General features: G+C 37.6%; 1 protein-coding gene across 1 annotated transcript in view; it reads left to right on the top strand.

Moving 5' to 3' along the window:
* Positions 1-18952, top strand: part of LOC118826817 (NLR family CARD domain-containing protein 3-like) — a 32603-nt gene extending 13651 nt beyond the window's left edge. Inside the window, exons 6-7 of the mRNA XM_036597839.1 lie at positions 13221-13375; positions 16009-18952. Of these exons, the coding sequence (XP_036453732.1) occupies positions 13221-13375; positions 16009-16574 (721 nt within the window). The 3' untranslated portion in view covers positions 16575-18952. The remainder of the gene's footprint in view (positions 1-13220; positions 13376-16008) is intronic.
* The last annotated feature ends 3298 nt before the right edge of the window (positions 18953-22250 follow it).

Raw genomic sequence — 22250 nt, 5'->3', positions numbered from 1 at the left:
TGTGGTGCTCTGGGGGAGAATGGCTAAGTTATCTTTGTCTACACCAAAGGCATTTATGTTTAACGGTTTAAAAATGGTAAAACGGTTTATGTAAAAAAAAAAAGAAAGGAAAAAAAAGATAAATCCTTGATCTTTTAATTAAGATCCAATCTACTGTTAATCTTGTCTTGGAACTTTCCTTGTATTTCTTTTTTAGGTTGTGCCACCTTTTCCTGTAGCCCCAATTCCAAAGGATAGTCCTATCAACAAGCAAACTAAATCAAATTAGGGCTTTTACATTTGTTAGAGAATAGGTAAGAGATTAAAAGATCCAACATTATTCAACTAAAATTCTAACCAGATTAGGAGAAGTGCTTAACCACACAAGCAAACTACTTCTATTTACTTTTCAGTAATGATTAGCTAATGTTACATTTTATACTATAACTGAGTCTGCATGACTAACTCATCGGTGTCCAGTTGTATCTGAGTATGGCTGCAGGTTTTCATGATTAACTGTTTTTCCTGATTAAGGGGAATCAGCTGAGCTTCTATTTGCTTCCAATAAAAACCTGCAGCTACAGCTGCCCTTTGTGGATAAGATTGGACACCCCTGATCTAACTGGTGAAACAGCAGCTTGACTTTCTTACTTTAAGCTGATAAAGCAGAGTTTTTCTTCCTGGTGAACAGCTTCTCTTTCTCTATTTATGATCCTTTACGAGGGCTTTGATCACTGATCTGGTCCCTGAAATGGTGGAAAATGCTCTCTTGATATTCAGTCAAAATAAGAAACCTCAGTAGGCAGCATATTTAAGGTATCTAAGAATTGAGAGCCTTGTTGTCGGGAGCACATATTATGATGTAAAATGCTGTCAATGTAGAGAGATCACTGGGTTTTGAGACACACCTTAAATATCTTGTCTTTTTGCTGCTTGTATTTATCACCAAATCACCATTTTCTGTTTTGATCTTCAATTTGCATTCTGTCACAACTTTTTTGGAAGCAGACGAAGTAAACAATCTCTGCGGCAAACTTTTTTTTTTAAAATATTATTTGTCTGCCAACATTAATGCACAGCTACTCTCTCTCTATCTATCTATCTATCTATCTATCTATCTATCTATCTATCTCTCTATCTCTCTTTAAGCTGACATATATAATATATATGTGTGTGTGTGTGTGTGTGTGTGTGTGTGTATATATATATTGGCTGGACTGCTGAAGTTAAAATAGACGACTTTGCCTACAATCATCAAACGTTCTGAGAAAAATAAAGCAGGATTTGATGATAATGGAAGAATGGATTCCATTGAATATCAGTACATTTTAGTAGGAAACGTGAGTCAGTTGTGAAATGGAAGCTGAAAAGAGGCTGGTGGCTGGTGCTGGATTCTACAACAGGACAGTGATCCAAAACATACCTTACAACAAATATTTACCATTTACTTGTTTCCATGTTTAGTGTTAATCAAATAAAAGGTAACTGTGCATTAGCAATATATTTTTAAATAGTTGCTGTAGATGTTTTTTTTTCCTTAAAAAATCAACAGACTATGCAATGTCGAAGGCTGTTATTGTGAAGTTACTGTGAAGCACAAACATTCTATTCTTTTTTATGTAGCATTTCCATTTGAGACTTTCCTAGTTTATCTAGGAATCGAGTTCCTCTTTGTTTGTGATTTGTTGGAAAAAATTAGCAACATCCTTCCAGAAAGGGCTGATTCCACAACACTGATTTACTATTTAGAGTATTTCTGTTTCACTGTTGCTGAAACACTAAAAATAAAAATAACTCTCAAATTAGGTAAATATCTGACCAGTATACATTCTGACAGGTACATAATTAGGCACATGAGAACATATCTAAGTGAAAAGAATTTACTGCAACATATTGGTTGAACAAACTTTAACACTGTCTTACATTTTAATGTTCAATTGCCTTTTATTTGCTGAACTCAAAATATTGAGAATAAAAATAAAATGTGGCTTTTTAGTGAATCCACCAGTGTTATTTTTGTAAGAGCGCATTTGATTCATTAGGCCTCAATGCAACTGAGGTGTGGATAATTCTATAGCATAATAAATTCTGTAACCGGGTTAATAACTTGATGGCTAAATTTTCTGTCAGACAGCATTTTTTTCAGTTTAAAAAAGATTTAAATGCATAAAAAGGTACTGTATATATGTAGTACCTCTCCCATGTATCCGCTCACTTTAACTTTCAAAAATATTTGTTAATTGTAATTTTCCTGTTACTTAAAGGGCCAAAATATCTGGTGCAACTGTCCGGCCATGACTGCTGTTTTGAAAACTTCTTTGAAATTACTCAAAATCTATTCATTTTTATGTTTTATCCCATTTGGCATGATTTCCAAACTGTTTTGTCATCCTGTTCAACACTGCAAAGCATTTCTAATTTTATTTCCATGGTAATACCCAAACTTTGTCCGATGATGTGCATTTTATGAAATATCATGTGGTGTAACCATCAAGAAACGACCACTTTGGGACCTTTATGTTAAAACCATCTCAAAAACAGGAGATTACATCATATAGCAGTTTGCCAAGGACCCATGGAAGCAGCAAGCAGATTTGTACGTCTCTCTGAAATTTGGGAAAAAATAACCTTTTTAACAGCTGCCATGTCATTGCCACAACTGTACATCATGCGGTATGACCTCAAAAAAATAATGGATAATAAATTATTTCTACAAATAAATATTTTCATTATAAATTTCACAGTTACCTTTTGGGGAAAGCTAGCTTTTCTCTTCTTTCGGTGGCCAATTCTGTGCTGGTAAATTTTGACTGAACTTGAAAACATCATGTGGTGTGATCGATGTAGAGTGTTTTCTATAATAGATAAGTCATAGATTGACAGTTTTTGTGCTTTATATTCAAATAATAACTTATATACACAAAGTACTTTATTTTAATGTTTTTGGAATTGATTTTAATGCAATTTGAATATTTTTTTCTAATATTTTGGAAACAACAGTATGTTTAATCTTTGTACAGTATAATGAGAAAAGTGCAGAAAATAAAGCACATGTAATTTCACTTAACTTTTATTTATATATCTATAACTGTTTTAATTTATTTTACCAGATTCCATTGTGAATATCTCTCACCATAGGCAGCATGTTAATTCTGACTCTGTAGCAAGAGCAGAGTACCTTGCTAGGAGAAGAGAAATGAATGTAAAAGATTTTTTTTTTTATTTTTAAAAATAAAAGTTGCTCTTGTGTATATTTTTCATTACCTGGAGGAAATGCATTTTTTGTTAACATCGCATCTGCTGGCATCTATCATTAGTCCAAACTGAAAATAAACTATACAATGCAGATTTATGGCATGATGGTGTATTACATTCCTGTTTTAGCTACACTGCCAAAAGTTTCTTCAGTTCTACCTAAAAAAAAATACTTTGTGGTAACAATTGAAGTAGCTGTACTCAACTTTACAATTTACTTTGATTTAAAAAAAAATCAACAAAGTAATTGTTTAGTTAGTAAAAAAATAGTAAATTTACTTGTTACCACATTAAGTAATTTTTTAGGTTTAACTAAGAATGTTTTTTACTGTATACAAGAGAAAAAATAGCAAGGAAAGGTTCCATAGGTAAAAATAGTATAATAGAAATAGAACTTGTCCTGTTTTGTCACCCACAAATGCAAGATTTGCATTTGAAGGAAGTACAGTGAAAGTACGGTTTTCAATTGTCTCACCTTTAAACTCAACAGACAAAGAGATTTGTGCCCTAAAATTCACAGGAACATGTCATATTTGAGTGTGTTCGCTGTAGGAGATGTGTTAACTTATTTTCACTTTTGCATATCACTGTGCAGCACTAAAATCCTTTTTGTCAACAAATTGTAAAAAGTGGCTTGTTAGTCCAACCTACAAAAATTATTTCATGCGGTAAAAAGAATTTACAGGTAAAATAGACATAACTGTAAATGTAAAATGTAATTGAACATGCTACAATCATCAAAATCATATTTGGAAATAAATAAATAAATAAAAGAACTTTTTGCCATTTGTTAAGCATGGGGTTGGCTCTTTCATCACTTATGTTGTGTGGCAGCCAGTGGCAGGGCTGGAGAGCTGAACTAGTATGTTCTGATTCATGCTCAATATTTAATATTCATTTCACATGGTTTTAGACTTCTACTGAATCTCTTTCTCTACCCATCCTTGAAATATAAAAACACACGGAAACTATAAAGTGCTGCTGAAAGAACATGGTATTCTTTTTCTCTTAATCTATTCAGGAATGCTTCTTTCAGTATTTTGCAAGATCGGTTCTAAGTCTAATTAGATCATATACTGGCTGAATTTTTGTGGACTTTTAAGGTCCTAAACAGGAACTTCTACTTAGAGAGGAAAAACAATAGCTGTGTTTTCTGTTTTAAATGGGATCACATGGATGAATAAATGAAGCCATGGATATCTTGTGCACTTATTTCTGAAAGTAAGGACAAAGTAGAAAATGGAGACTAAAGTAATTCTATTACAGTTCTCCTGATTACACTATGTACTATATATATTCTGGTTTTTACAGACTTGCTGGGTGTGGTCTCACCACAAATTCCTGTGAGAATCTATCATCAGTTCTACAATCTATAAACTCGTTTCTGAAAGAGCTCGACCTGAGTAACAATGACCTTCAGGATTCAGGAGTGGAGCTGCTCTCTGCTGGACTGAAGAACTCACACTGTAAACTGGAGATACTCAGGTGAGCTTCCTGTGAATTAATTCTTGAATGGAAATAAGCTGATGAGCCACAAAATGTTAACCAGAATTATTTAGTACTGTTCTGTTTTTTTCTCTCACTCTAACCCTAACAATAATATAAAAATACACAAAAAATTAGTACCATGTCATCTAAACAATACGGTATACCTATTTTGTTACTGTATTTATAAATCCGTCTTTGGCTACATTGTAATGCCTGTTTGCAGACTATACACCTGTAGTCTTGGTAAGAAAGCTTGTCAAAATCTGGGATCAGCTTTACAATCACCAAACACCTCCCTGAAAGAGCTGGACCTCAGCAGCAATGACTTGCAGGATTCAGGAGTGGAGCTGCTGTCTGCTGGACTGAAGAGTTCATTTTGTAAACTGGAGACACTCAGGTGAGTTTTCTGTGAAGACTTTACCACCAGTAAATAAATCAAAACAACGTTTTTGTATTTAGTTTTTTTGTCAGTTTTCTTGTTTCTGCTATTAAGCTAATTCTAATTACATACAAGAACATTATTGTAATGGCTAGTATTTAGCATGTGCTGTGATAGGCTAAGTAATGATCACAGACTACATGAAACAACTCTAAATTTTTTTTAAATGTTTTTGCACTGAAACTTAAACCTACTTTAGGTTAAAGGTGGAGCAGGAATATCTCCAAGGTTTGGTAATAGTATCCGTCTTGAAATTAGAGGACAAAGATTTGAAGACACTGTTGATAGCTTTGTTTTTAAAAAAGTCAGAGTACATTTTCAAACGAAATTATTCACACACTGTTTACACCCACATTGTTTAAATAGTTTTATATTTTAATTGTAATTGTTTATTTGAAATGTCATTTCTTTTTTACAAGGTAAGAGAATTTTCTCAGAAATCTCTTGGATTTCTTCCAAAAGATCTCAACAGCATGGTCAGTGTGCTGCTATTTCAGTGTTGTGGTAAGCCTAGCAGCTTTAGCACATAGTGTTAGAAATTCAGCAGGAAGAGTCAGGAGACTGGATCTTCAGATCTCGAGTTTTACTCATATATTTGCAGAGAATCATGCACAGACACAGCTTGGTCATCAGTCTGTCACCAGTCCAACGAACACACAGTCTGACATGGTTTAAGTAGAGATACTGAGGGTCAGGGGAGGGAGCAAATAGGAAGGGGATGAAGTTGAAAGGAGGGAGGATCAAAAGTTAGAGGAGAAGGTGAAGGGGTCAAGGTTAAAGGGGCAATGTCCTCACCTCAGGGGGGGTAAAAACAAAAGGACATACAACTGTAAGTAAATACAGCTGACACAAGAAAAGAATAACAAATGTTGGAGCATCGAAGAAAACATGTGAAAGGACATATACTTTCTCTCAATAGCAAACCCAGACTATTGTTATACATAAAAACATGTAAACATGTCTACACTGAAACAGTGCTGTAACTGATGGAAGAAACCTACTGACTCAAAGTGACAGCAGTTGGTATCACTGCTTACCTTCACTGTTTAGTTTTGATTTGTAGAAGGAATAAGAAATCGGTTTATGTTGGAACAGCTAATCAAAGATAATCCACTGTGTCGCTCTCACAAACTCATAGCCTAATTGTATATATGTAATATAAAATATGATCAGGCCTCAACTTTAAACTCCGGATAAGAGTTATAAGGTATAGGGTGTGGCATATGTTTGGAGGCTTGTGGGTGCGGAGATACTTGAGAATACTGTGCTCCAATGTCTGTAAGCTGTTGGCTATGTTAGAAATCTATGTGTGGCCTCTACTACCAAGTAAAATACAGATTACACCACTCCCTAATTATGAAGGGCGGGAGAACCCTGTTTAGCAGTACTTTTCCCCAGCACAGTTTCACTTAAACATACATGGATCACACAACTGATGGCTTAATACCATAAGTTTATTAAAGAAAGGTCACATAAAAGAAATCACTACACATATATAAATATCCCCCTTTTTAAAATGAAAAAGATTTCTGCCTCCTACTATGACTATTAAAATATAGCAAGGGCTAAAAATACCAGTGGTGTCCTTTGGATAGGTGCAACAGCACACTGCTCAGTATAAAGAAAATCACAGCCCTCAATGCACCCCTAAATTTGAATCTACAAACCCCAAACATGTATATATTCACTCCAAATGTCGAGTTTCAGAATAAATTAAGGTCCACACACAAATAAAACTAGACAGAGCTAGTTGAGCTTCCTATCCACAATCACCACCGTTCAAATTAGATGGACAAAGAAACAAAATATTCTAAGCCCTAATAAGGGGATATTTGATACTTGGTAATATAAAATAAAATTACATTTAATTACTGTTACCAATTTAAATAGGTAAAACCTTAGGTCATTATGGTATTAAGAAAACACCAAAAACCAAAGAAAAGAAAACAAAGGAAATAAAAGGTGGGAAAAACAGTATCTACACCAATGTCTGCACTCTGGTCTTCAGGCCCTCTCTACAAAAAGGAAACAAGGTAGTTTTCAATATATATACACACATATATAAATGCTGCAGCAGCCTAAACTTCCAGTAAAGTTAAGCTAGAAACCCTATTAGCACCGATAGCCTTGTAGCCTTAGTCCCAGTTATTCTTGCAAACACTGTGTACACACACTACCTCTTTGTAGTTTATTTCAGTAATTGTGTCTGCTGACACCCTCTGAGAGCTTTCCTTCTGTCACCGGCCTCCACAGTTAGCTAAACATAATAAATATTCAATAAGAACAACTAGCAGTGTAGCATTTGGGACTAAAGCAATGCTAAGCCACCTCGTTAAAAACCCCACTGGCATTGCTTATCTTAACAATTGAATGCAGTTACCTGTATATCCAACCTTCCTCCCCAGTATTACTGACAATTTAAGCAGGACAAAGCACCGAGACTGCATTCAGCTACAGAGTAAATAAGACAACCCAGTAAGCTTTTACAAGATTTTAAGCTACCACTGTGCACATCAATAAACATGCTAAAACAATCGCACGTACCATTTCCACTGCATACACACGAATAAAAGTTGGAATACTCCAGACTACGGTGGTGTTCTGAGCATGTTGCTTGAACAATGCCAGCATACTACAGGTCTCGAAAGAGCTCAAGATATTCGTGTTTGCTCCCGACTCTGAAAACTAACCTTCCTGCTGGTTCCTAGTGCCCCTCCTGTTTCCTTCCCAGCTGGGACCTAATGTCCCACAGGCTACATCTGGATCATCTGTCCTGTACTTTCTCTACTCATCAAGGTTGACCAAGGCTGATGTAAGTAATTTTTTTGGACAGGCCCCAGGTTTGTAGTGAAATGTCTTGATGAGAAAGATTAAAAACAAAAAACTTTTGACCACAAAAAAATATGAACAGGCCTAGCCTAATAACATTTTTCAGGGGCTGCCACAGGGGGCACTAAATAATTTAAATGTAACAGGGTTTCTTCAGCTTCTCAGGAATTGCAGAAAATATTCAGCCCTTTAAATCACTCTTGTGACTGGATCACCGGTCATGTTCTTAAAGTTTTTACTGAGCTGAGAAAATCTGCTTTTCGTTTCAGTGCACCAGTGAACCAGAAAACATTCCAGAAAACTCTAAAACTCTGCTTGCTGGTGTCACTCCACCATTTTAAACTTTTAAACTCTAACCATCTTCACTCAGCCTGCAACTATAGATATGATGTTAGTTATTTTACTTTTCAGTTTAATTTTATTATTAGGTAACACTTCATTTGGAGAGTAAGTAAGTAAGTAAGTAAGTAAAGTTTATTTATATAGCGCTTTTTACAACAGGTGTTGTCACAAAGCAGCTTTACAAGGAAATGAGCATTACAAAAAGAAGTCCGGGTCCGAGCCCCCATGAGCAAGCCAGTGGCGACAGTGGCAAGGAAAAACTCCCTAAGAGAAACAGGAAGAAACCTTGAGAGGAACCAGGACTCAGAAGGGGAACCCATCCTCCTCTGGTCGACACCGGATAGTAAACATTGTTAGTATAAAGTATTATAGTACAAAAAACAGGGTAAAACGTGAAGGAAACAATTAATTTGAATAGTTCAGTTCATGCAGCAGAAGCAGCAGCATCAGTGGGGTCAGGTTGTGAGGGTGAGGTTTGCACGGTGAGCAGTGGCACCCGATCAAGGCAGCAGAGGCAGCAGCATCAGCAGCAGGATGGGCAGCTGTTCAACTCGGCAAAAGAAAGAGAGGAAAAACACAGTCAATGGGTGATTGATTAATTTGAATTAGTTTGAATGATTGATTGGTTCAAGTGAATAATTTTGAATAGTTCATGCAGCAACAGCAGTAGTATCAGTGGGGTCAGGTTGTGAGGGTGAGGTTTGCACGGCGTTGAACAGCAGGAGGCTCAATGTTGGTAACCCGGTCCAGAGGGCTGGCGAGCAGTGGCACCCGATCGAGGCAGAAAAGGCAGCAGCATCAGAACGCACAGGATGGGCAGCTGTTCAACTCGGCGAAGAAAAGAAAGGAAAACACACAGAGAGGAAAACACACAGAGTCAGTTCTGTAATGGGTGACCGATCACAAATTACAGTGTTAGCAGAGACTCTGGCAGGTATAGAACTAACAGGGAAAACTAATTACCAAAGGCTTGAATATACAAGTAGGTTTTTAGCCTAGACTTAAAGACTGAGGCTGTGTCTGAGTCCCGAACATTAACAGGAAGACTATTCCAAAGCTGGGGGGCTTTGTATGAGAAAGCTCTCCCCCCTGACGTAACTTTATTAATTCTGGGTACTAATAGTAAGCCAGCACCTTGTGATCTAAGTAGGCGGGATGGTTCATAGTGAGAGAGAAGTTCACTCAGGTACAGCGGGGCGAGTCCGTTTAGTGCTTTATAAGTCAGCAAGAGAATTTTATAATCAATCTGAAATTTTACTGGCAACCAGTGTAAGGCTGATAAAACTGGGCTGATATGGTCAAACTTTCTGGTTCTAGTAAGAACTCTGGCTGCAGCGTTCTGGACTAGCTGAAGCTTGTTAATGCTTTTGCTGGGACATCCAGCCAGCAGGGCATTACAGTAATCTAGCCTTGAAGTAATAAATGCATGAACTAACTTTTCTGCATCCTGTAGAGATAATGCATTTCTCAATTTAGCAATATTGCGAAGATGCAGGAAGGCTGTTCTAGTAATATTAGTTATATGTGTGTCGAAGGACAGATCAGGGTCTATAATGACACCAAGGTTTTTTACATATGAGCTTGACGCAACTGAGGAATTGTTAAGTTTAAGTGTTAAATTAGACAGTTTGTTTCTAGCCGCTTTTGGACCAAGAAGCAGAACCTCTGTTTTATCTGAGTTTAGAAGGAGAAAGTTACTCGACATCCAGTCCTTTATGTCTTGTATACAGTCTTCAATCTTGCTAAGTTTAATTCTATCATCTGGGTCGCTTGCTAAATATAACTGAGTGTCATCGGCATAGCAGTGGAAGTTTATGCCATGTCTACTGATAATGGTGCCCAGTGGTAGCATATATAAAGTGAATAATACAGGTCCTAAAACAGAGCCTTGTGGAACACCATATTTTACTTTTGTGAGAACAGATGATTCACCGTTTATATTAACAAACTGATACCGATCAGTGAGGTAGGACCGGAACCAGGAAAGAGCTGTTCCTGTTACCCCTGCAAGGTTTTCTAGTCTGTCTAGTAAGATAGTGTGGTCTATTGTGTCAAATGCCGCACTAAGATCGAGGAGGACTAACAAGGACACATGATCTTGGTCAGAAAATAATAATAGATCATTTACAATTTTTACTAGTGCTGTTTCTGTACTATGATGTGGCCTAAAACCAGATTGGAATTTTTCATGTATTTGATTCCTATGTAAAAAGGAGCTTAACTGTTTTGCTACAACTTTTTCCAAGATCTTAGATATAAAGGAGAGATTCGAGATGGGTCTATAATTTGAATGTTCGCATGGATCGAGGTTAGCTTTCTTAATCAGCGGTCTAATTACTGCTAGTTTAAGAGATTTTGGGATGTACCCAAGGCTAAGAGAAGAGTTTATTATTGACAGAATAGGCTTGGTTATTTCTGGCAGAATTTCCTTGAGTAAACCTGTAGGAATCGGATCTAGCAGAGTCCACTGTAGATGCCTTGTAGATTCTTATTTCATTTAATTTACATTCAATTAAATATCTATTAAACTCACCTTAATCTACATAAAACTGACCCTGACCCTAAACCTAACCATATCATCCCATAGCCTAAAACTAACGCTCACCCTGGTGATGAACTTAACCCTGATACTAATCCTCACCTAAATCCTAATACTCTTGAGAATCAGTGGAGATGCTGAAGGTCTGTGAGAGCTTCAGTGATGTGTTCTCCATGTCATTGGCCTATTTTTTTTAATTACTGTTCTGCATTTATGTTATACTTAATAATAGTTGCACGGGACAGACATTTGAAATGCTCACAGCTTCACAATGTGAATAATGTCTGTTTACAGCATCTCAACAGCAGAGTAAAAGGAGCAATTAGGTAAAATATCCTAATGTAACATGCCAGAAAGATTCAGACACTCATGGTTAAAAACGTCAAAGGAGGCTTTACTGATAGAATCAGAGTCCAGTTTCGTGGTCAAAAAACAAGCGTGGGTCAAATCCAGAAAACACAACCAGTACAAAAAGACAAACATAACAGGTGAACAATCCAAAAGGGCCAGGCTAAAAGGCAGATTTGAGAAAACAGGCAAAAAGGTCATAAACAGTGACATCTTGAAAGGCAGACAATCCAAAGGTTCAGGCAAAAAGGAAGAGTCGAGAAAACAGACAACAATGATCAAAAACAGGAGTCATCAACAAAAGAACACTCAGCAGATCAAAAGTGATAAAATACCTCACAAACTGTCCAAGTGTGTCTCAGAGCCAGATGGATGCGTGACACCTAATAAGATCAGAAATTTAACATAACCCTCACTCATTTACAAATTTCAAATGATCACCATATAAATAATCCATTAGACTCTCTGATAAAGCTGTGTAGTAAATCAACAAAACATGTTTGTACGAAACAAGTTAAAAAAATGAAATTATTAGAAACCTCCCCAATTCACTGTAGAATGATTTGTTTTAACTTACATTAACATGGCTGTCCTAAAACTGAGATTTTATTGCATTGCTTTTAAAAAGCTAACAGAATCTAAGAAATAAAGAATTGATCTGTTAACTCACAATATGAGATCCAGCACAATCAAAAAGGCAGGAACGCTACTGACTTTTTAACATTATAGTAATGTTAAACACCCCATGTTCAAAAGCCTAGGTTGAATTAAAACAAATAACTTGAGTGTTTGGTTACAGTTGTAGTTGCATAAGGTGGCACAACCAGTTATTAAGTTTATGGGGCAGTTACTTTTTTAAATGACCTTTTTAAAACTTTTTTGGGCTTCCTTTAGTTATTTTTGTCTCTTGTTACATTTTATACGAGTATCCTAATCTATTTAGTGTGACAAATATGCAAAATCAGAGGAAATCAGGAGGGGGCAAATATTTTTTCACTGCACTGTGTATGATACCATTTAACAAACCAGCAGTGCTTTCTTCCCTCTTAATCACCTGGGCTGAAGATAAAGATGGGACATTTTATAGGACATTAGATTAGAAGAAGGAGAAATATATGAAAGAAAATAATGAAAATACAGTGTTTGAATTTGAACAGTGTTTGAACTTTATTTTAGCTAAATGTCTCAGTGCTCAGGCCAGCAGAGTGAGCTCCTGTAGTGGGGCTGACTGGCCCTGTGCAAGAATCAAACTTAGGCCTCTAATACTAGAGACCAGCAAGGCACATCAAAGTTAGAGAAGGGAAAGGAACAAACTTAAAACACTGCACAAAAAACTGAAACTCAGTCATCTGAGACAGATGTGAACTGTGTAACTGTGGGTTTGAAAGCTGACACAGGGTGAACTAGAGACAGGAGCAGAAATAGGTTACAGAGTAACATACAAGTAAAGTGTAGTGATAATGTAATCACATTTTATTTTGAGAGAAATAATTAGCAACTTATTTTACTTTGAGTAACTACAACAACAATGGTGGCCAAAGATTTCCATTTTTCATCATTGACCAGCAAACAGCTCTTGCTTCCAAAATGCCTCTAGTTCATCTAGATGTTGTTTTAGATCTCAGAAATTGATTTTTGTGATGTGGTCACAGATAATGTTTCCTTCTGATTCAAATTTGGTTTACTCTTTAAAAGACTTTCCAATGTGGAGAGCTGGAGCCAGTATTCTTCATTTCTCTTTAATGCAGGTTCATTTTCTGGCCATCTTGAATCCAGCGAGTGGGCTACAGTAGGGCTATCTTTGTGGTTTGCAACCCATTTTTAAATAGATTAATGCGAAAATAACAACAAGATTATCACTCAATTTTTGTTATAAACTGGCTAGAGGTCAGTCTGTAATGATATTTACAGAATTTGGTGTTCCCTGTGTTTGTTCTGTACTGCAGCTGGGTTTTGCTGTATGTAAGTACCATGTGTCCCTCCTTTTCCTCCTTTCTGCAGATTGTCTGGCTGTATGATTACAGATGAAGGCTGTTCTTCTCTGGCTTCAGCTCTGAAGTCAAACCCCTCCCACCTGAGAGAACTGGATCTGACTTATAATCACCCAGGAGAGTCTGGAGTGAAGCTGCTGTCTGATGTACTGGAGGATCCACACTGTAAACTGGAGACACTACAGTGAGTTACTGACTTACTGTCTCTATAGAGATTGACTGTAATTATACACATTATACACATTACTGACTGAAATGTTTTTCTGTAGATGTGTATTTTTGAAATGCGACTGAACACATCTTACACACTGAGTTTAACTTCTTACAGACTGACTGAACACGACTTACACACTGAGTTTAACTTCTTACAGACTGACTGAACACATCTTACACACTGAGTTTAACTTCTTACAGACTGACTGAACATGACTTACACATCGAGATTAACTTCTTGCAGACTGAACATGTCTTACACACTGAGTATAGCTTCTTAGTCTGAACACGTCTTACAGAGATTAACTTCTCACAGACTGAACACGTCTTACAGAGATTAACTTCTCACAGACTGAACACGTCTTACACACTGAGTTTAACTTCTCACAGACTGAACACGTCTTACACACTGAGATTAACTTCTCACAGACTGAACACGTCTTACAGAGATTAACTTCTCACAGACTGAACACGTCTTACACACTGAGTTTAACTTCTCACAGACTGAACACGTCTTACACACTGAGATTAACTTCTCACAGACTGAACACGTCTTACACACTGAGTTTAACTTCTCACAGACTGAACACGTCTTACACACTGAGTTTAACTTCTTACAGACTGACTGAACACATCTTACACACTGAGTTTACCTTCTTACAGACTGACTGAACACATCTTACACACTGAGATTAACTTCTCACAGACTGAACACGTCTTACACACTGAGTTTAACTTCTCACAGACTGAACACGTCTTACACACTGAGTTTAACTTCTTACAGACTGACTGAACACATCTTACACACTGAGTTTACCTTCTTACAGACTGAACACATCTTACACACTGAGTTTAACTTCTTACAGACTGACTGAACACATTTTACACACTGAGTTTACCTTCTTACAGACTGAACACATCTTACACACTGAGTTTAACTTCTTACAGACTGGCTGAACACATCTTACACACTGAGTTTAACTTCTTACAGACTGACTGAACACATCTTACACACTGAGTTTACCTTCTTACAGACTGAACACGTCTTACACACTGAGTTTAACTTCTCACAGACTGAACACGTCTTACACACTGAGATTAACTTCTTACAGACTGAACACATCTTACCTGCTGAGTTTAACTTCTCACAGACTGAACACGTCTAACACACTAAGTTTAACTTCTTACAGACTGACTGAACACATCTTACACACTGAGTTTACCTTCTTACAGACTGAACACATCTTACACACTGAGTTTAACTTCTTACAGACTGACTGAACACATCTTACACACTGAGTTTAACTTCTTACAGACTGAACACATCTTACACACTGAGTTTAACTTCTTACAGACTGACTGAACACATCTTACACACTGAGTTTACCTTCTTACAGACTGAACACATCTTACACACTGAGTTTAACTTCTTACAGACTGACTGAACACATCTTACACACTGAGTTTAACTTCTTACAGACTGAACACATCTTACACACTGAGTTTAACTTTTTACAGACAGAGCACGTCCTAGTCCAGCAGTGTGATTTAGAGCCAAATAGACTAGCAGTGTGATTTGGGGCTAAAAGGTCTAGCAGTCTCATTTAGATCTAACTAGCCTTGCAGTTTGATTTAGAGCTAACTAGTCTGCCAGTTTCATTCATATCGAACTAGCCTAGAAGTGTGAGCTAACTTGTCTAGCACTGTGATGTACTGTTAACTAGCTAGTGTGATTTAGCACTAACCTGCCAGCCTGATTTACAGCTAATTAGCCTAGCAGTGTGATTTATAGCTCACTAGCATATCAGTGTGATTTAGCGCCAAATAGCCTAACTGCTTGATTCAGAGCTAACTAACCTAGCAGTGTGATTAAGAGCTAAGTAGCCTAGCAGTGTGATTTTAGAGTTAAGTAGATGAGCAGTTTGATTTAGAGCTAACTAGCCTGGCAGTGCGATTTAGCACCAATTAGCCTAACTGCACAATTAAATGCTAAGTAGCCTAGCAATGTGATTTTAGAGCTAACTAGCCTATCGGTGACATATATTGCTAACTAGCTTTGCAGTGTGGTTTAGCAGTGTGATTTAGAGCTAAGTAGCCTAGCAGTGTGCTTTAGAGTTAATTTAAGTTTTATCTGGACCGTAAGGTCTGAAGGCAGTTTTGTACCGTAATGATCTGTTTTAGTCTTTATGTGGGTTTTATACCATAACAATCTGCTTTAGTCTTAATTTTAGGTTGGATTTAATTTGATGTGAAGTTTAATGAATGTATAAATGTGTGTGTTTGCTCTTCAGGGTGGATCATGGAGGGAAGATCAGGATCAAACCAGGACTGAAGAAATGTAACACACACATACACTATATACACACACACACACACACATATATATATATGTACTATACACACATGTACTCTCATGTCTTACACACATACACACACACTGTAAACACACAAACATTATATACACACAGACACACACACAAAGGAAACAAAAACAGAATTTTAATGTTTGTGTGTGTGTATCTGTGTGTGTGTGTGTGTATCTGTGTGTGTGTGTGTATCTGTGTGTGTGTGTATCTGTGTGTGTGTGTGTGTGTGTGTGTGTGTGTGTGCAGATGCTGTTAATCTCACTCTGGATCCAAACACAGTGAACAGTCGTCTCTCTCTGTCTGAGAGGAACAGAAAGGTGAAGAATGTGGGAAAAGATCAATCGTATCCACGTCATCCAGACAGGTTTGATGGCTGTGCTCAGGTTCTGAGTGTGGAGAGTCTGACTGGACGCTGTTACTGGGAGGTTCAGTGGAGCGGAAGAGCTGAAATATCAGTATCATACAGAGGAATCAGGAGGAAAGGAGGCAGTGGTCACTGTGGGTTTGGATGGAATAATCATTCCTGGAGTCTGAACTGCTCTAATAACAGATACTCTGTCTATCACAATAAACAGAGAACTGATCTACCTGCCCCCCCCTCCCCCTCTAACAGAGTAGGAGTGTATCTGGACTGGGGGTCCGGCACTCTGTCCTTCTACACCATCTCCCCTAACACACACACACTGACCCACCTACACACATTCACCACCACATTCACTGAACCGCTCTACGCTGGATTCTGGATTTATGATGAATCCTCAGTGAGTCTGTGTGAGATAGAATAACCTCTACAGAGAGAGAGAGAGAGAGAGAGAGAGAGAGAGAGATACAGACAGAGAGAGACAGAGGGAGAACGGAGGTAAGGCGAGAGAGACAGAGTGAGAGAGACCAACAAGCTAGCTAGCTTGTTTTGCTAGCTTCGTATCCCCAGAGCCTGTGTGTCTCCACAGCGGGCGGAACCTGTCATAAAGTTTGCGATAACAAAGCCCACCCATTTAGAGGAACGATATGATCAATATGGTCAATTTTACTGTCATTTGAAATTGGTCTCTCAGTGAATTACTGTTGCTTGGCCCTCTGCAAATTTATAGCTGAACCACCAAATCACCAACAGTCTTTCCAGCAACAGCAGATATGGCAAAATTCTGATAGGGGGAGACAGAGGGGCTTCTCCAATTTAACCCTTCACAGTCCAGTAGCTTAGATTTGTATTTGTTTAGATGTTGATTAATAAAATATGATCAGATAAAACCAGAACTGCTCAATTTTAAAATATTTTAGAATATTTTAAGCCCTCTCTGAGAGCGTAGAGGGCCCTGACGGTTCCCCTCTGGGATCTCCACCCAACCTTTTTTAGAGTGCAAGGCTATAATCCTAATGGTTCTAGTAGTATATATCATACACATTCTGTCAAATGAGTGATTTATGACCCATGATTTATGACGCTTAATTTATAACCCCCTGTGATTGACAGGTCAGTTTTGATTGACAGGTCAGTTTTGATTGACAAGTCAACAGAGTTTTTACGACACCCACACACCCCCACAATTTATGACACCTGAGTGTGTGTGTGTGTGTGTGTGTGGCTTACATATAGTATTTAAGCAGTCACCCCACCGGTGGTTTTGTATGTTTTTTTTTGTTGCAAAATGTCTGTTGCTAGTGTACATCAGACTTTTCTTAGAGATTCTATAGTTACACCAACTGTTAGTTCTAGTGGTAGTGAAACCAATTTGGTTTTTGCATTTGGTTGCAGGCCTCGCAAACACTTCAAGGGTGTTAAGATTAATCTATTTGATTCTCTGGCTTATGATGTATGTGGGGAGGGTCAAACAGTATCACCGCCTTCCCGCTGTGTTTATTAAAAGGGAACCCCAGCCATTCAAAGGGCATACAATGTCAAGAAAGGTCTACCACTTAAGCCGACATGTTTTGAGGATTTTCTTCCAGCAGACCATTCCAACAGCCATGGGCCTCTGTGGTATAAAAATTATCAAGTGCCGGACTTTGATTATGCACTGCTCGACACGGGTTGTGGCGTTGTGAACTACAGCTATGATGAATCGGCTGTGATCAACACAGTGTCAGACAACAGTTGGCTGGATCAATACGGTGACAATCTTGGAAGTATGAATATGACAAACCTTTTGGAACCGTTGGAAGGGTTGGTGTCTAGACATCAGACGTTGCCTGCAAGGTGAAACACTCGTAGAAGCTCCTGAATGCAAAACTATATCTGATCCAACCGATGATGGTCAAGTATGCACTACAGCATTAAAACTGATAAAGTCTGCTGTGGTTGTAATCCTACAACACATCATAAACAACAAACTGAAGGAAACATGTCTCGCTTGTGAAGTGGAACACCCCAGTCAACTTCGACATTCATGCCTGTTTGCGCCAGATATCTTCTTTGAAAAATACTATAAAGATGTAACATGGACATTGTTCACACCCGAGTTACAAGATGCCATAGTTGCGCTTCTAGTGTTTTGGAATACATCTGAAAATTCTAAAAATTCAAGGATGTGCTGAAACAATTGTCTGTGAATTACAGTGTGAGCCATACATTGTGGAAAAGCTACAGGAAATAAGAGAAAACCTGGTTGATCAAACATCCGAACAGTTTGTCGCTGACGCTGTTGACTGTTGGAAAACAGGTTCAAAGACTTGCAGTACTGTTTAAGGCAATTGGGGAATGTTTGTGGATTCCAGCGTCTGGCGGACCATGTGTTGAAACACCGTGTGAACTATGAATTGACAAATTTGTTTTATAAATGTATTGACGATTGTGTGGATGATTTTAGCCTCTTTAATAGCGTGCATGATGTTGATGCTAAACGTTTTTACAAAATTTCAAGAATCAAATGGATATTGCCAAATCAGCATCAGATAAATGGTGCCACTTGACACAGTTATGAACCTATGTGACTATCAGTAAGATTTTATCTCTTATGCCTAAGAGTAATGATACAGCAAAAATCAGTCACGTACTTTGCCTATGTACATACATATTAGACGTTTGTGTGATAAAACTTTCAGCAAAGAAACCAATTAATGTTTGTAAAGTGTAGATGTGTGTTTGACATTTCTAGATTTCATTGATTCGTTGTGAGTTGTGAATAAAACAGTAAATCAAATGAAAATTGGGTAATTATTTTCAACGACAGCATCTATCAACATGTCAGATCTTATGAAATCAGTTTATTATACGCTTTCTAATTTTGGTTCATTAGGTGGTTAAAAATCGCTTGAAACAGACTGTTTTAGAGGATACAGGTGTGCGTCTGTCTGATCAACAGGTTTCAGATTGGTAAGCTGGCGAGGATGCATACATGCTTCACAAACCCATACGGCATAATTACAAAAGAAACAGGGTTATAGTATACAGTATTGACTCGCAATTCCAAGCCGATCTTGTTGATATGAACAGATATTCAAAGGAAAACGATGGTTATAAATATATGCTGACATGTATTGACATATTTAGCAAATATGCCTGGGTCCGGTTGTTAAAAAATAAGTCGGGTTTGGAAGTCGCTAACGCGTTTGCATCCATACTAGCCGAGGGTAGAGTGCCTCAAAAATTGCAGACTGACAGGGGTAAAGAGTTTTTTAACAAACATTTTCAAAACCTGGTATCAAAAAACAAAATTACGCATTTTGCTACAGGTAGTGAACTAAAGGCTAGTGTCGTAGAGCGTTTTAATAGAACTCTAAAAAGTCATATGTGGCGATATCTAACAGCTATAAATTCCAAAAGGTACATTGATGTTTTACAAGACATAATGTGTGGGTACAACAACAGTTATCATAGGAGTATAAAAATGAAGCCTGTCAATGTAACCAAAGAAAATGAATCTATTGTGTTTAAAATGTTGTATGGTGTGAAAAACAAACTAGACAAGGAAACTATATTTAAGTATAAGATTGGCAATCTTGTGCGAATTTCTAAAGTCAGAGGACCATTTACAAAGGGTTATGAGGAGAACTATACACATGAATTTTTCACCATATCAGATCGCATCCATCGACACCCGCCTGTTTATAGATTGAAAGATTATGATGGTGATATTATACAAGGTCGTTTCTATGAACAAGAGCTGCAAAAAATAAATGTGTCTGGAGATAAAACTTTCAAAGTTGAAAAAATGTTAGATGAGGGAAAAAAACACTGGTTTTAGTGAAATGGTTGGGTTGGCTGTCCAAATTGAACAGCTGGGTTCCTGAAAGTGATGTAGTGGACAAAAACCTTAAAAGATGTATCACTTTGTGAATGTGTTTCATTACCACAAATGACCAAACATGGGTGACAACATGTTTTGTATGTTCATCTATGTCCATATACCCTGATAATCAAATTTCTAATTATAGAACAACACTGGCAAAACCGATCGATTTGAAAGGTGACTGGGAAGTGGGGTTGGTAGAGTTTCAGTACCCGCGAACATGGAAAATGTTTGATGAGGCTGATGATACATTTACAGCAGTTGATAAAAAATTGGAAAAAACAACGCAAATAACACTACTTACAGGATATTATAACAACATACCCATGTTGATTGATGAGATAAATTTTCATCTAGCGCCACATTCTGTACTTCTTGGTTATGACCAAATAAGACCCAAGGTTTATATTAAGACGAGACCTGGTATAGGATTAATATTTGATGGAAAACTAGCCATTATTTTAGGACTAAAACCAGGGGTGATGCTAGAGTCTGCAGTTAAAACAGGTGAGTGGGGTGCCTTTCAGAAGCAGTATGCACCACACCCCATTGACATCTATGGGGGTTTCTACACATTTTATGTTTACACCGACATCATCAATTACCAAACAGTAGTAGACAGCTTTGGCCTTTTAGGCCTGTAAAACATCCAATCAGGTTTTAAGTGGAATCTTTCAACATGCATACAATGGACCCTGAACGCTATGTCACTACCAAAATCAAGCAGGTGGTATCATGCCTGGTTATGCAGGCAGCCCTGCACTGTATGGAGCTGGATTTGGTGGGATTTTTAGAAATGTTTTCAGAATGGCGATACCATTGTTCAAGAGGGGGTTTAGTATAGCCAAACCACATCTAAAAACATTGTAAGCGATATAGTCAGCAATGGTCTGATACAAGCAATGCGAAACAATCAGGATGGGTCAGGTATGTTGGTGATGGCTCGAAAATCAGTGAAATGACCCCCTGGTAAGAGGCGTGGTCGACCTGGTTAGAACATTTTTTCGATACCTGCTGGAACACGTGTTTCTGACCAAGAAAATTTGTTCTTGGTGACTCTACCAAAGTCTATGATAATAGCAATGGTTGACAACAATGCTTTCAGGGGTGTGTACAATAAAAATCCTTTTGCATTTAAATATTATGATTTAGAGTTTATTGCTGTCTGTGCAGATGGACAACAATATCCGGCTAAACCACATCAACCCGATTTCCATTCTGGCTCTGCTGTACATGAATTTTATCAGTTAGCTCTTGCATCTGGAAGGCATCTGAAAAACCAGGCATTGCCTATTGATAGGACAGATTTCCTACAGGGCTACACTCTGTATGGGTTTAATCTTACGCCTGATGAAGAATGCAGACAACATGTGTCTTTGGTCAAATCGGGTAATATAGGACTGGAGGCTCGTTTCAGACACCCCCTTCCACACACCATAAATTTGATTGTGTACGCTGTTTTTGACAGTATTATTGAAGTGTCTAACTGAAGACAAGTTTTAGTGGATTTTTACTAATGAATACCTTAGAGCTGACCGCTGTCATGGACAAAGTAGCAGTCAACACACATTTTCTTGGTGTGTTAGCATGCGACCAATTACCAACAAATTTCATAATGAAATTGCCAACAATGGTGATTATTACTACACACCCATCTGATCTACCCAGTGAACACTGGCTAGCAGTCTACATAAGTGTTTTTTCCAGTTTTGAAAATGGTCCAGACTATGACATGTTTCCAAAAATGATTAGCAACTTTCTTAAAACATCGTGCATAACACAACGGTACTCAACCAGGCAAATACAAGATTTTACATCAACCACTTGTGGTCAACATTATGTGTTTTTTATACACCACATGTCTAAAGGGTCGAGTTATGAAGATGTAATGTCTAAATACAGTTTTGATTTAATAAAAAATGACAATATGGTTTGAACATTTGTGCAAAATTTGTATCCGTGTATTTGTAAGAGCAAATTGTTTAAATGTGTCCAGCATGTTCAAACAGGACGGATGTTTATTGTGTAATTTGTGCCTCCTCTGTGTAATGTAACTATTGATAAAAAACAGACAAACAAACAATTTCAACTTTGAGTCATTTATTTACAATATGTAAATTGTCTTTGTCATCAGTCTGATTAACAACATTTTTTTTCTTATCATTATCTGTGGGTGGTAAGGACAATGTTAATGTGTTGGTCTCCATATGACCCTGTTTAGCAATGGTTAAA

Source organism: Colossoma macropomum, unplaced genomic scaffold, assembly GCF_904425465.1.
Source record: "Colossoma macropomum unplaced genomic scaffold, Colossoma_macropomum, whole genome shotgun sequence".
In the NCBI taxonomy this organism is placed as follows: domain Eukaryota; kingdom Metazoa; phylum Chordata; class Actinopteri; order Characiformes; family Serrasalmidae; genus Colossoma; species Colossoma macropomum.
This window is presented reverse-complemented; position numbering and strand designations above follow the sequence as displayed.